General features: G+C 46.1%; 1 protein-coding gene across 9 annotated transcripts in view; it reads right to left on the reverse strand.

Annotated features, from left to right (window-relative positions):
* The window catches only part of LOC124036233 (E1A-binding protein p400-like), a 30,021-nt gene that overhangs the window by 15,619 nt on the left and 1,073 nt on the right, over positions 1-13,329 (reverse strand). For 5 of the 9 annotated variants that reach the window (XM_046350524.1, XM_046350527.1, XM_046350526.1 and 2 more), the window contains exons 2-25: positions 11,864-13,217; positions 11,629-11,736; positions 11,385-11,466; positions 11,206-11,265; positions 11,009-11,122; positions 8,878-9,263; positions 8,479-8,778; positions 8,146-8,331; positions 7,904-8,044; positions 7,719-7,797; positions 7,573-7,622; positions 7,425-7,479; positions 6,423-6,512; positions 6,152-6,265; positions 5,802-5,992; positions 5,423-5,600; positions 5,188-5,324; positions 4,766-4,935; positions 4,374-4,548; positions 3,984-4,120; positions 3,587-3,773; positions 3,211-3,380; positions 2,869-3,041; positions 1,399-1,668 (exon numbers count right to left, since the gene is read on the reverse strand). In XM_046350524.1, the coding sequence (XP_046206480.1) occupies positions 1,399-1,668; positions 2,869-3,041; positions 3,211-3,380; positions 3,587-3,773; positions 3,984-4,120; positions 4,374-4,548; positions 4,766-4,935; positions 5,188-5,324; positions 5,423-5,600; positions 5,802-5,992; positions 6,152-6,265; positions 6,423-6,512; positions 7,425-7,479; positions 7,573-7,622; positions 7,719-7,797; positions 7,904-8,044; positions 8,146-8,331; positions 8,479-8,778; positions 8,878-9,263; positions 11,009-11,122; positions 11,206-11,265; positions 11,385-11,466; positions 11,629-11,736; positions 11,864-13,180 (4,870 nt within the window). In that variant the 5' untranslated portion in view covers positions 13,181-13,217. The remainder of the gene's footprint in view (positions 1-1,398; positions 1,669-2,868; positions 3,042-3,210; positions 3,381-3,586; positions 3,774-3,983; positions 4,121-4,373; positions 4,549-4,765; positions 4,936-5,187; positions 5,325-5,422; positions 5,601-5,801; positions 5,993-6,151; positions 6,266-6,422; positions 6,513-7,424; positions 7,480-7,572; positions 7,623-7,718; positions 7,798-7,903; positions 8,045-8,145; positions 8,332-8,478; positions 8,779-8,877; positions 9,264-11,008; positions 11,123-11,205; positions 11,266-11,384; positions 11,467-11,628; positions 11,737-11,863; positions 13,218-13,329) is intronic. The other 4 variants (XM_046350531.1, XM_046350530.1, XM_046350528.1 and 1 more) reach the window with 3 other exon arrangements.

A 13,329-nucleotide genomic window follows, 5' to 3' on the forward strand; every position in this document is an offset into this window, starting at 1 on the left:
CGTGCATTTTGCCAGCAGCTCTTTGTTGTGCTTGAAGCATTGCGCTGTTTATGACTTCAAGCCTATCAACTCCCAAGATTAGGCTGGTGTAACCAATGTGAAATGGCTAGCTAGTTAGCGGGGTGCGCGCTAATAGCATTTCAAACATCACTCGCTCTGAGACTTGGAGTAGTTGTTCCCCTTGCTCTGCATGGGTAACGCTGCTTCGAAGGTGGCTGTTGTCGATGTGTTCCTGGATCGAGCCCAGGTAGGAGCGAGGAGAGAGACGGAAGCTATACTGTTACACTGGCAATACTAAAGTGCCTATAAGAACATCCAATAGTCAAAGGTTAATGAAATACAAATGGTATAGAGAGAAATAGTCCTATAATTCCTATAATAACTACAACCTAAAACTTCTTACCTGGAAATATTGAAGACTCATGTTAAAAGGAACCACCACCACCAGGAACCACCACCACCATATGTTCTCATGTTCTGAGCAAGGAACTTAAACGTTAGCTTTCTTACATAGCACATATTACACTTTTACTTTCTTCTCCAACACTTTGTTTTTGCATTATTTAAACCAAATTGAACATGTTTCATTATTTATTTGAGTCTAAATAGATTTTATTGATGTATTATATTAAGTGAAAATAAGTGTTCATTCAGTATTGTTGTAATTGTCATTATTACAAATAAAATAAAAACATATTTTTTCTAAATGTAAATCGGCCGATTAATCGGTATCGGCTTTTTTTGGGGATCCTCCAATAATCGGTATCGGCGTTGAAAAATCAGTATCGGTCGACCTCTACTTCAGAGTCAAAATAAACCAGAAAAAACGACATCAACAAACAGAGGAACCAAAGATTTAGGATCCCTTCCTGCAGCTGAGCTGATAAGAGGCAAAATATTAGTAAAATGGGAGAACCAATATTTAGGGGTGGGGGAATATAATTTTGGGTTAAAACAGTCTTGTGTGGTCTATCATGGCAGCAGACGTTGGGTTGTGGACATGCAGGTTTCAGAAGAGATACTGAGGGGGCTGTTTGGGGATGCTGCTGACGTGACTGTAGTTCTCATTTTTAAAGTGCTTTTTATCTTCACTCAGTGATACGCTGCAGTAAAATAGGACAATGGAAATGCCATAGCTGTAAACCTGAATATGTTTTCTACCTTTAAAACTATATCAAACAATACTGTTAACATGATAATAATATTATAATACTATAATTCCACAATGACATAGATTTTTGTATTTACACAGAAAGAAGTGCTGTTTCTTTAAAAGCTAAGACCCAAACACACATCAGCAGTGTCCCAGAGAGAGAGAGAGGCCTGTTGTCAGAGCAGCCCTATCTGTTGAGCCGAAAGTGGAGGGAAACGTTGGAGGGAGGGAAGGGGGCCACTTACTAGGCAACCTTGCCTGGGCCTGGGACGTTAGAACCAGCCTCTGTGGAACCAGGCTGGGCTGGATGGCATGGGTGGGGCCTAGGGATGGCCTGTGGACCTGGACAATGCCAGGCAGAGTGGGTTGGGCTGCGCCACACATAGCCTGTCCCAGGGCCACAGTCCCCACCACATGCTGGCCAGTGGCAGCGCTCCCAGAGGAGCCTACAGCAGACCCAGTGGTGCCGGTGGCTGCAGAGGTAGTCTGGGCTTTCTGAATAGCCGTCCCAGCCACTGTGAAGTACAAGGGGGTTTGGAATGGGCTAACTGTTAGGAGGGGACTGAAACAACGTGTCAGTTAATTCAACAGCACAACCCGAGGGTGGTGGGTCCATCACATAGGTTTGGTTTATACCGGTCTGGGATAGATAGGTCCAGAACAGGGATGGGCAACTGGCAGACCCCCCTTTGTAGGCCCGCAGATCAATTTCCAATTATTATAATTTTTTGATTATGGAACTCAGTCGGTGTCTCAACGTACTGTGGAGAGTTAGAATAGTATAATACACAAAGTGCAAGTTTAAAATGTGGTTGTGAATCAGAAGTTTTTATCTTGTTATGTCAGTCACTGACAGTCAAATAAGTAGCCCATGTCAGTAAAATGTGTTGACTTGGAGGAAATTAGCTATAAAACTACACATTTTTCTCTCCGCCATCATGGCAAAATGAATAGAATTGCATGAAATTAGTTATAAAATTGCTAAATCTTCTCTCCGCTCCATAGCAAAATTGCAGCAAACTTTTTTTTTTTTTTAAATGCGTAGATTTGCAGGAAATTGACTATCTCACCTTACCTTTTTTCCCTCTTCACTGTCAAGGAGCCACCTAAAATATGTTGCTTGCAAAATTTCACTTAGTGTCCCCAAACAGTTAGGGCCGGCTCTGACCTCACGTATGCACACCTGCGAGCCACGGCATCCCCTCATGGAGAGTTCCTATTTTTGATGGCCCCCACCCCCATCAAAGTTGCCCATCCCTGGTTTAGAGTCAAAAGAGGATGTCAATATAATAACATATTCACCTTCGACTTCCCTGCTTCAGAATACATTTGGAGCAGTAAAATGTTTTGTAGATTTTTTCCAAAATTACGTTGATGACTCCCATCTTTTAAAGTTACACGTGCATAAACCAGACAATTTCTAAATGTAAATGGTGGTAATGACACAATATGCAGTTAGTTTAATTAACTTCACTAAAATGCAGTTTTTAGTGTCATGACAGACTAAAATCACACATGCCATTACATGGTAGTATCATGCGATTATCTGTGTGATACATACTGCAAAAATACTGTAAATAATCAACTGCAATTATCAAAACACATTAAGATAAATGTTTGATTTAGGTCATCAAGTTGTTCAACTTGAAAACCGTGTGAACCCCTGTGCATACCAAGTTGCACCCTTGTTATAGGGATCTATAGTGAGGTCTTACCCTGTGTGGCGGTAGTGGTGGTGACTGGGGACTTGCCCCTGGTCTGGGCTGACTGAGGGGCAGTGGAGGTGTCGGGGGTAGTGGTGGCTGGAGGACGCTGCTGACCCACAGTACTACTCATGGGCACTAGACGACCCTCTGGCTTGGTACCATACTGCACTGGCTGGAACAACCTGTCAATCAAATCATAGATTCAATGAAAAGGTCAAGCAAGTAAGCCTAGCGCTGTGAGAATTCAAAAATATACTTAATTCGGCATTTTCGTCAGAAACAGAATGTAATCATCCATGTCATGTGGTGTGTATTATAGTTTCCATGTGATTTGAAAGGCAGCGCACAGACCTCATGGGTTTGATCTTGCAGGGCTTGGGCCTGGCCGGTGGGTCCGGGGTTCTGTGGAGCTCCTCGATCAGCTGACGGGTGACTTTGAGTTTAGGTAGAACCTCCTCCGTCTCGTAGCGCGTCAGTCTGTTCTCATTACTGATCAGGTCAAACAGGGACAGGTCCAAGCTCTAGAAAAGGACAAAAGGAAAGCGTGTTCTGAATGTAGGTGGAGACTAAGTTGTCAGATAAAGACCTAGAGATAAATCAAAATCAATCTAATCAATTTCATTGTACGTCATTCAGGTGAGCAGTACTAATGAAATAAAATTATCGGAATAAAAACCCTCGGGAGTTTTTAGCTGTGTGGTACTGGCACCCTCCTAGTCCTACCTACCGTGCGTTGGTCCTCCTGCAGGGCTCCCAGCACCAGGGAAGGGGTGTTGTACTGCAGAGACGAACATACGTAGGAGCTGCTGATCTCCCTGATGTTTACCAGGTCTGGGTGGTTACAGATCCTTTGCAGCTGCAGCAGCACCTGCAGCACACTCACAAAATGACCCGGCTTCAACGCCTCCTGAGCTCTAGGGGCAGACAGAGGACAAGACATTCAGAAACATGGCAAGTGAATTTAACATCTGTGCAACCATGCTCTGTTAATAACCAAAGAATCATCATGCATTTCTACCGTTGAACCTGTGCTCAAATATTCAGTCTACAAGAATAGGACAAAATGCAATCAGGTTGTCCATACATTAGGCTGAGGAACTGTGGTGTCTGGAGGCCCGACTCACCCTGGCTGAGTGAGGATATCTTCATACATGCTCCTCTGTCTGCTGGACAGGCGACACTTGAGGATGTGTTCATACTTCTTAGGGAGCTGCTTCTCCACGTCCCTCTTACAGCGCCTCAGAATGAAGGGTTGGATCATCTGGAGAGGAGAGAGGATGCCAGATCAATTGGTAACTAGGTATGAACAGCTATGCCCTGGTAAATGGGAATCATACTGACCACCAATGTTAAGCGAGATGTCTTCTTTAATGATGAAACACACACATTAGGAATGATAAACAACTTCACACCACAACTAAACTGCCATCGAGATCCATGATATCAGTGACTACTGACAACCTCTAAACACACAAGGATTAGAAAGATGAGTGTTTGGTTGTACCCCTACTGACCCTGTGTAGGCGAATGACCAGTTTGTGGCAGTAGTCCTGGTTCTGGTCTGTGCCTGGCTTGACAGGGAAGTCTGTGTAGGGTCTGGTGATGCCTGGCAGGAGGAAGTGGATCATGGTCCACAGCTCCTTCAGTGTGTTGTGTAGTGGAGTGTTGATCAGGAGGATCCTCTGCTGACTGGAAACACAAACCACAACAACACATCATTAGTTTTAGTTGTTTCTCTTAGTCGCAAACAATTTAAAATGCATGGAAAACCACAAGGTAAAAAAATAACACATTTCAGAGTTTAGCCTTCATTTCATGCTAACTAAGCGGTCACCGAAAAGCTCTCGGCAGACCAGTCTGTGATTGGGTGTAACCACAGAGCTAATCTAAAATAAGAGTTGTTCACCTCTTGAGAGCAAAGATGGTTTCCCAGTGTTTCTCAGACATGTTCTTAATGAGCTGCACCTCATCCAGGACCAGGTGTTTCCACCTCCTTCTCAGGAAGTGGCTCTGGTCCTTCAGCAGCAGCTTGTAGGACGTCACACACACATGGAAGCTATTGGCCTCCGCCCACCACTGGAGACACATCAACAATACGACAAGTTACGGACAGACAAATACAAACGGGTATACAAGGGCATTTGAAATAAGACAAAAAGAGAAGAAAATTTACATCTTTATGGCACTGTATTCATGAGAAGTGTCCATGGTTTACTGTGTCACATTTGGTGCTGCTGTCCTGCCCAAAGTCTCTCTGCTGGAATGGACTCAATCTCATGGGTCTGTCTAATGAAAAAGGTCCTATTGAAACAGATCATTAGTAGTTACCCTTCTCTTTGCTCTGCATTCATGTCTGTTGCCAAGGTAGAGGAGGATCTTGAGGCCAGGACACCAGCGTTTAAACTCCATCTCCCAGCTCAGCATCTTACACGTCCTCACCACAACTAGGTGGGGGCCCCAGATACCTACATTAAAAAAAATGAAAATAAGTCTACATACATGGTTACATACAGAAACATAAAAGAAGCATTGAATAACCTATTTCAGCATTAGGTTAGATTACCCTCTTGACAGGCCAGATGGGCCAGGTAGGCCACAATCTGCACGGTCTTGCCCAGTGCAGTCTCGTCTGCTAGGATGCCGTTGAGGTGTTTCTTGTGGAGGCTGGCTAGCCAGTCCACTCCGATCTGCTGGTACTCACGCAGTGATCCATGCAGCAGGAAAGGAGCCTGGCTGCGGACCTGAGATACATAGCAAAGGGTCATAATGATTCCCTGTTTGTACATAGTAACCCACTAACTGTCCTCTTAACTGTAAATTAAGTTTATAAGCAATTTTGTTATTTAATTAATCTTGCCAAATTCCTCTCATTCTCAAACTGGTTATATGACACCCAACAGTGAACCACTGGGTCAGTGTGAGGCTGAGATGTGAGGACTCACAGAAGAGGTGGTCCTGGCACTGCCCTTGGGTAGGATGAGTTCTGTGGCGGCTGCCACCTCTGCTATGTCCTTCTTAGGCTTCCCGTCAGCACCAGGGGGGCAGGCCTTGTCAGAACCTCGATACTGGTCCACACTGAGCAGAGAGTCTATCACTACAGCCTCATGGGGGCTGTCCACAGAGGACTCCATCTCTGAGATGGAACAATAACCACATCAGCACGACAGAGAGAACACCACCCGTCCACAAATCCTTTTGCTTTGAAACTAATCATCTTGGCATATCAACAATCACACGGCACCGAGCAAGACGGGTACACAGAGATGGAGTTACATGTAGAGTTTAAATGTACCTTCAGTCTCCTCCCGGTCCTCCTCATCACTCGGTGAGACAGGCAGGGGCCAGTCAAAGTTGTCAGTGTAGGCACCAGCATACTGTTTCACCAACGCATCCAGAGGCATCTCAGCTGAGAACGGTACAAGACAGAGAGAAAAGGCTCAGCATAGACAAAACCCAAGGGGCACTTATAAACATGACACGTTTTAAAGAAAACACCATTAAATAAAGGTCATCGGGCTAAATCCATCACTGGTTCTGGTGAGAAAAAGGTGTGTCATGCTGACCATCTTTAGTCAGATCGGCCAACTCTGCCCTCTGATCAGCTGTCACCTCCATCGCTTCCTGCTCCTCTATGGTGCTCTCCTCATCCTGAACTATAAGAGAGAACACAGCCATAGACAAGTTACAGGATAACTTGTGCTCAAACAACTGTTCAATGCAAGAGGGCACCTGTTGGCACCCACCTGCTCAAAGCCTAAACAAAATTACATCTATACTGAACACAGATATAAATGAAACAATTTCAACGATCTTTCTGAGTTACAGTTCATATAAGGAAATCAGTCGATTGAAATAAATTCATTAGGCCCTAATCTATTAATTTTATATGACTGGACAGGCGCACCCACTTGGGAGCCAGGCTCACTCACTGGGAGCCAGACCCAGCCAATCAGAATTAGTTTTTCCCCACAAAAGGGCTTTATTACAGACATAAATACTCCTCAGTTTCATCAACTGTCTGGGTGGCTGGTCTCAGACGATCCCGCAGGTGAAGAAGCCGGATGTGGAGGTCCTGGGCTGGCGTGGTTACACGTGGTCTGCGGTTGTGAAGCCAGTTGGACATACTGCCAAATTCTCTAAAACAACGTTGGAGGCGGCTTATGGTAGAGAAATTAACATTCTATTCTCTGGTAACAGCTATGTTGGACATTCCTGTAGTCAGCATGCCAATTGCACACTCACTCAAAACTTGACACATCTGTGGCATTGTGTTGTGTGACAAAACTGCACATTTTATAGTGGCCTTTATTGTCCCCAGCACAAGGTGCACCTATGTAATGATCATGCTGTTTAATCAGCTCCTTGATATGCCACACCTGTCAGGTGGAAGGATTATTTTGGCAATGTAGAATTGCTCACAAACAGGGATGTAAACACATTTGAGAGAATAAACTTTTTGTGCATATGGACAATTTCTGGGATCTTTTATTTCAGCTCATGAAACATGTGACTAACACTTTACATGTTGGGTTTATATTTTTGTTCAGTATATTTTTGACACATACCTTCTTCAGCCAATGAAGTGCTGGACTTTCGCTTCCTTGATGACATAGTGGGTTCCTGTGAATAAGATACATTTTAAATAAGTGTCATACCACCCCCAAAAAATATTAATAATTTGGACAAGAGCCAGGAAGTCAATGCAGCACCTACGTATTTTTCAGCTTTATCTGCTGTCGACTGAGTAGGTTTAACATCTTGTCCTGTGACACAAGGAACAACCAATATATTCAATAGATATTATATGAAAGTTAGCTTGTAGTAAAACCATTTCAAAAGGCTCTTAAATAAACTCTCACCCTTACTCGATGCTCTCTGCAGGCTGAGCATTTTCAGTCTCTTCTCATAAATCTCAAACTGTAGTTTTATTTCCACAACCTGAGAGAAACCAAATGGAACAAATTAATTAGGATGGACAGAGTGGATCACACTCTTGAAATTAATAAGGACAACAATGGAACAGTTCACATCAAGAGAAACTCACCTGCTCAATGTTGGACCAGAAGAACTCCACCTCTCTAGCGATGGTGCTAGCAATGTGACGAAGCCTCAGTTCTTCCTCTTTCTTGAACTTCGCTTCCATTTTCTTCTGCTCGTCATGGTAACGGGAACAGGTGCGAACCAGCTGGGGAATGGGGAATATGTCATATGCAGTTATGATCGTGTACTGAAATCTTAACGACAGTACTGCAGTAACAGTACACCAAGAGGACTATGGCATCATACCTTCTTGGCAGCAGCCATCTTCCACCTCCTCTCCTGGGCAAAGTCAGCTGCCATCCACTGCATCTCCTCCAGTAGGTAGTCCCAGTGGGACTTGGGCCGAGAGGACTCCATGAGCTTGGGCAGCCTGCTGGCTGACCACTGGCCCTCTTTCCTCAGCTCAGATATACGCTGGTGCACCTGGCTCTCCTGGGGGGGTCAGAGGTCACATCATGAGCTGTCTGAACACTGAAGCACCTGATCAGTCTGAACATAAAAGCACCTGAACAGTATGAAATGCAGTCTGAACACAAAAGCTCTTGCAGAGTCATAGGTTTTTCTGAACCAACTCCTCACCAGTTTGGTCTGCTCAGCTTGTTTGTCCTGTGAGCTCCCTTCTGATGACTGCATACCTGAGCCCTGAACAAAGCCACCCATTTTGATAGTGGAAGTGCTGTTGGGCCCGGCCAGTTTGGACTGTGTGGCAGGGGTGATGTTGGACCCGGGATGGCGGAGGGGGCTAATGGTGTGGGGGGAGGGGAGTGAGTTGGGAACATTGAGGGGGGCAGGAGACATGGAGGGGTTAGACAGGGAGTTGATCATCATTCTTTGGCCAGGTTGGTTGGACTCTGCTCCAGGACGAGCAAGAGCCACAGTCTGATCAAGGGAGGAGAGAGAGAAGGCAAACTGTTGATCTACAAACCGATGAACAAAAACAAAAACATGCAATATTTGGGAGTTATCCTTTGGACTCACCGCCTGTCCTGGCTGCAGCATGGGCTGAGGCTGCTGTAGCTGCTGAGCCTGCATCTGGAGGTGAAGGCCAGACTGCATCTGCTGCTGGAGCTGTGTGTGGTGGTTTACTGGAGCCATGATGGGGCCGGCCCCCTGCACTTTCACCTGGGCCTGAAGCAGGTTGGTGGCCTGGGCAGAGCTCTCCAACAGCTGTGACTGCTGAGAGAGAGCCATGGGAAGGCCTGCCATGGGGAGGGCGCCCTGTGGGAGGCGACCTGGCAGCTGGGGGGGAGGGGTGTGCAGGCTGGCAGCGTTCTGCACCGGAGGCCCTTTAGACGGGTCATAGAGCGGCTGGTTCTGCTTCTGCCCGGGGATCTGAACAGACTGTGGGTTGGGGGGCATCCCGCCTGGTGCACAGTAACCAAGTCATAGGGAAAACAAGGAAAGGAGCAGAGAGAGGGAAAGAATAACAAGGTGTGGCTGTGAGTTACTGTTTCTCTGTCCATACCAATCCTGCTCTCTCTAAAATAATGGCCTGTTAAAAACACTACACTCTGCACTGGACTGAGATTCAGGTGAGCACTAAAGGGGGACTGAGCAGTACTCAGGCCAAAGGGAATTTTGTGCCTCATTCTTAAGCCAATACATTTCAGTACTGACTGAACGTGATCATCTGATTCTAAAACGATAGTGTTTACTGCTCCATCTATGGTACCAGCGACCCAGTACGTCTCAATTGGATGTACTATGAGTCAACAGCAGTGTATTTCTTACTGTTGACGAAGAGAGAACATTCATGAAAATTATAAAGAACAATGGTTACAGAAGAAACAAATCAATGTGATCATCTACATGTCCTACAAATAAAATACTACTTTTGTTAATGCAAAAATAAAAACATTATCTTTAAAATGTTAAGAGAAGAGAATGTGATTAAAACAGCAGAACTAATCATGCATAAACAGTTTCAGCAGAGGGACTGAGAAGAAAGGGTTCAAAATCAAATTAAACAGAAAATATTGAAAATATAAAACAGAGGGGAAGAAAAAATAAAATAAATTGAGCAATCACCATCACAAAAACACCATATGTTCAGCATGCATGAAGCAATGTCATGCCTAGCTGGAATGCTGGCAAATACTTGCCTCTAGTTTTGTGGTCACAGACCATAGCAAAGCAAAGCAAAGGAGTGAGCAGGAGGACACACATGTGATCTGGCAGACAGCAGGGCTGAGCGGAGCTGTGCACACAGACTGAGCAGCACCTGTCTTACCTCCCTGACCATCACTCACATCATCCCCTAGACCACATCAACACCTGGCCCTGACATACACCACGCCAACCTGTGACATGTCATGACTGCATCAAGCTTCCTCCACACGGCTCCCCTCCTTCCTACTACAACTGGGGGAAAGAGGCCAAGTCAAAACGGTATGCCATGGAAACAGATGGGGGAAACCAACAAAGGATGAGCATGATGGAACAAGAAAAGGAAACAACGGATGCTCTTGATGACTGATAACTGAATTTACTTTTGAAATGCATTGTGAATCCATGTTGACAATGCAATGACGGACAACGGAGAGGGAGGGGGGTGCAGGAGACAAAGGGATGAGAATGATGAGTATAAAAAAGGAAGAACAAAAAAGCAATCACCGAATGAGCAAACATGCCCCACTGGAAAGATACATTTGTTTTTTTCCCAGGGTTCCTCCTTTCTTACTTTCCGTGATCCGCTTGCGAATTAGCCAAAGCTCCAACGGCACAGGAAAGTCCGTCCAAACAGACGCTTGAGAAGAACACATTTGACAATAGAATCGGATGGAGACGGATGATCAATAAAACATAAAAGTCAAATCATAAGACATGGCATCTTCCCAGTGAGGCTACTCCTTTCTTCAGACTTGTTTTTTTCTTCTTCCCCATTTTATCCCTTGTTCTAGAGAGAGAGAGGGAGAGTGCTGGGAGAGCTATGCCTGAACTTCCTGGGGTGTCTGTCCAGCGGATGGATGAAGATCGCTTTGTTGATGCTGCTTTGAGGTTTCGTTGGAGACAATGGGACGCTGTTGGAATTCAGTTTGTCTCATAGGATTGATGACACGTCCAGCAGCATTGAACAGAACACATAACGGCCTGGTAGTAGCACTCCTACCTTGCGCTGTCGGCATAAGCTGCTGGAGTGGAACGCCAGGTGATCCTAAAACACCAGGATGCTGGAAAATCATTCTATGGCGACCAACTTCAATCCGGGACCTCTTAGCCTGATCTGGGATTTAAAACACACAATACCCTCATAACGAGAAAAAGACACTCGGCAAACAGCAATTACTTTCTGTACACCATACAGACCACCTCTCCTTCCTCGGGTTAAGACTTCTACACACAGCGCTAGTAGAAGATGCCAAATATCTAAAAGCAGAAGCAATTTGAGGTAAGAAAACAAAACAAAAAACAACAACAAAAAGAACGAAAAGGGGGAGGAAACAAACCAACAAAAAGGCCACGGGAGTGTGCTGTCCTTGCCCTACCTGCGTGTGCCATTGCCTGTTGCCTCTTAAAGGCATCCATGTCCCCTGGGTTTGTCATGCTGCCTGATGCTCCCAGGTGGACCTGAGGAGACATATCCAAGGGTTAACAAGAGCTTGGATACAAGAGATCAAAAATGGTCTTCCAAGATATAAAAAAGGAAACATTTAAAACAACGATAAATCCGTTCCATCCGCTCTGGTTATAGAGGTTGCAGTCACTTGGTGCCCCATCACCGTTCTTCACCTGGAACTGCTGCTGGGAAGAGAATGCTGCTGAAACATTGGGTGGAAGCTGTGTAGCTATGGCAACTGGTGTCCCCGCCTGTCCATCCTTTCCAGTGACAACCTTGACCTGGGAGTGGCACAGAGATTTGAACTAGACTCATGTAGCCTAAACACAAGATAACAAGTCGAGGGGTTCTGAATATAGGACTTTAAGACACAATACAACAAGATATCAATCAATTCTGTAACGGTACCTCGTCATTGATGACCTCTGACTGCTCCTCCTCTTCCGATTCCTCCTCAAGGTCCAGGTCGTTCTGCCTCAGGTAAGTGAAAAGCGGTACGCAGGGCTTCTTCTTGAAAGCCAAATAGTCCATCATGTTCCCCTGGAGGTGCTGGAGGAAGAACAGCTCAATCAGGTAGTCTTTGAAGACCTCCTTCAGACCCTCCATCTTCTTAGTGTGGTGCTCCAGACACTGCTTCCTCAGCTGGGCCACTTCTGGGTTGGAAGGTGCAATCTCCTCCAGCTTTTTGGGTATCTGTTTCTTGATGGAGCCCATGCTCATGCCGGTAGGCGTGAGGGGGGGATTGGGGATGCCTTGGGGAGGGTTAGTGAGGGAAGGGCTGGAAGGAGGAATGGTGGAAGGCATATTGAAAGATGCTGTGCCAGCTGTCCCCACTCCAGCTACCACACCAAGAGTCTTCTCAAATATCATGGGACGCGCCAGCTGCCCCTGGATGATACTGCTGATTTGAGGTGGCAAGTTGGAGGTGGTGATGTGGCCTGGGCTCCCCAGTGTGGGCAGAGCAGTGCCACTGACCACAGGACTCTGAGGTCCAAGGTGGTGGATGGTGCCTCCAGTCTGTAAATGGGGCTGTGACAACCTGCGTTCCCGCACAGAGCCTGGTGCCCCTGGGGAGGACAGTTGCAGCTGCACCTGCCCAGCTGTGGTTGGAGCCAGCTGTGTCAACCCTGTCCCCTCTTGGTAAACAAAGTGGCCACTTCCAGATGGGCTGCCAAGACTGATTTGTCTCACAAGCATGCCAGTATCAACAAAACGTGTTGGGCTCTGTCCACACACACTCAGTCCTGCTCCGGGTGCCCCAGGTCGATGGAGTGGTACTGGGTTGTGCTGGGTGGGACTTTGGGGCTGCATGGATTGGGGCAGGGGTGAGGTGACTTGGATATAGGAGGACGGGGCATGCTCAAACCTCCATTGCGGAGCTGTGTGCTGGAAGCCGGGAGAGCCTGGGTTCTGGAGGGGGAGCGGGGTGAGGGTGATCTGTTGGCTGCCCGTCACCATTTGACTGACATTTTGTAAGGTGATGTTCATGTTCTGGCCTGTGACAGGGCTGCGGCTCATGATTATCTGGTAGTTGGGTGACTTGGGGGCTGAAGGGCTGGCTGCAGATGCAAACGTGGTCACAGGTGATTGTGGGTGGTTGGCTGTTGCCTGCTGTTGAGTAACTGCCATGGTCTGCTGCTGCTGGTCTTCTGCTTCAGATCCAGTGATGGACTTGGATCTCTGAAGTTGCCGTTGCATATGCTGTTGTCCACTCCCATGGTGCATTGCGTAACACTTTATGTTACTTTATGGGAAACAATACCTGCAGCGGGTAGACATTATCATCAAATCATTTAGCCAATATTGGTTTCATAGTTTAATGGTCAAAACTATCCAAATATGTATCATTCAATCAAACATTGACATATTCTTGT

This window comes from Oncorhynchus gorbuscha, linkage group LG05, assembly GCF_021184085.1.
Source record: "Oncorhynchus gorbuscha isolate QuinsamMale2020 ecotype Even-year linkage group LG05, OgorEven_v1.0, whole genome shotgun sequence".
Classification (NCBI taxonomy): Eukaryota; Metazoa; Chordata; class Actinopteri; order Salmoniformes; family Salmonidae; genus Oncorhynchus; species Oncorhynchus gorbuscha.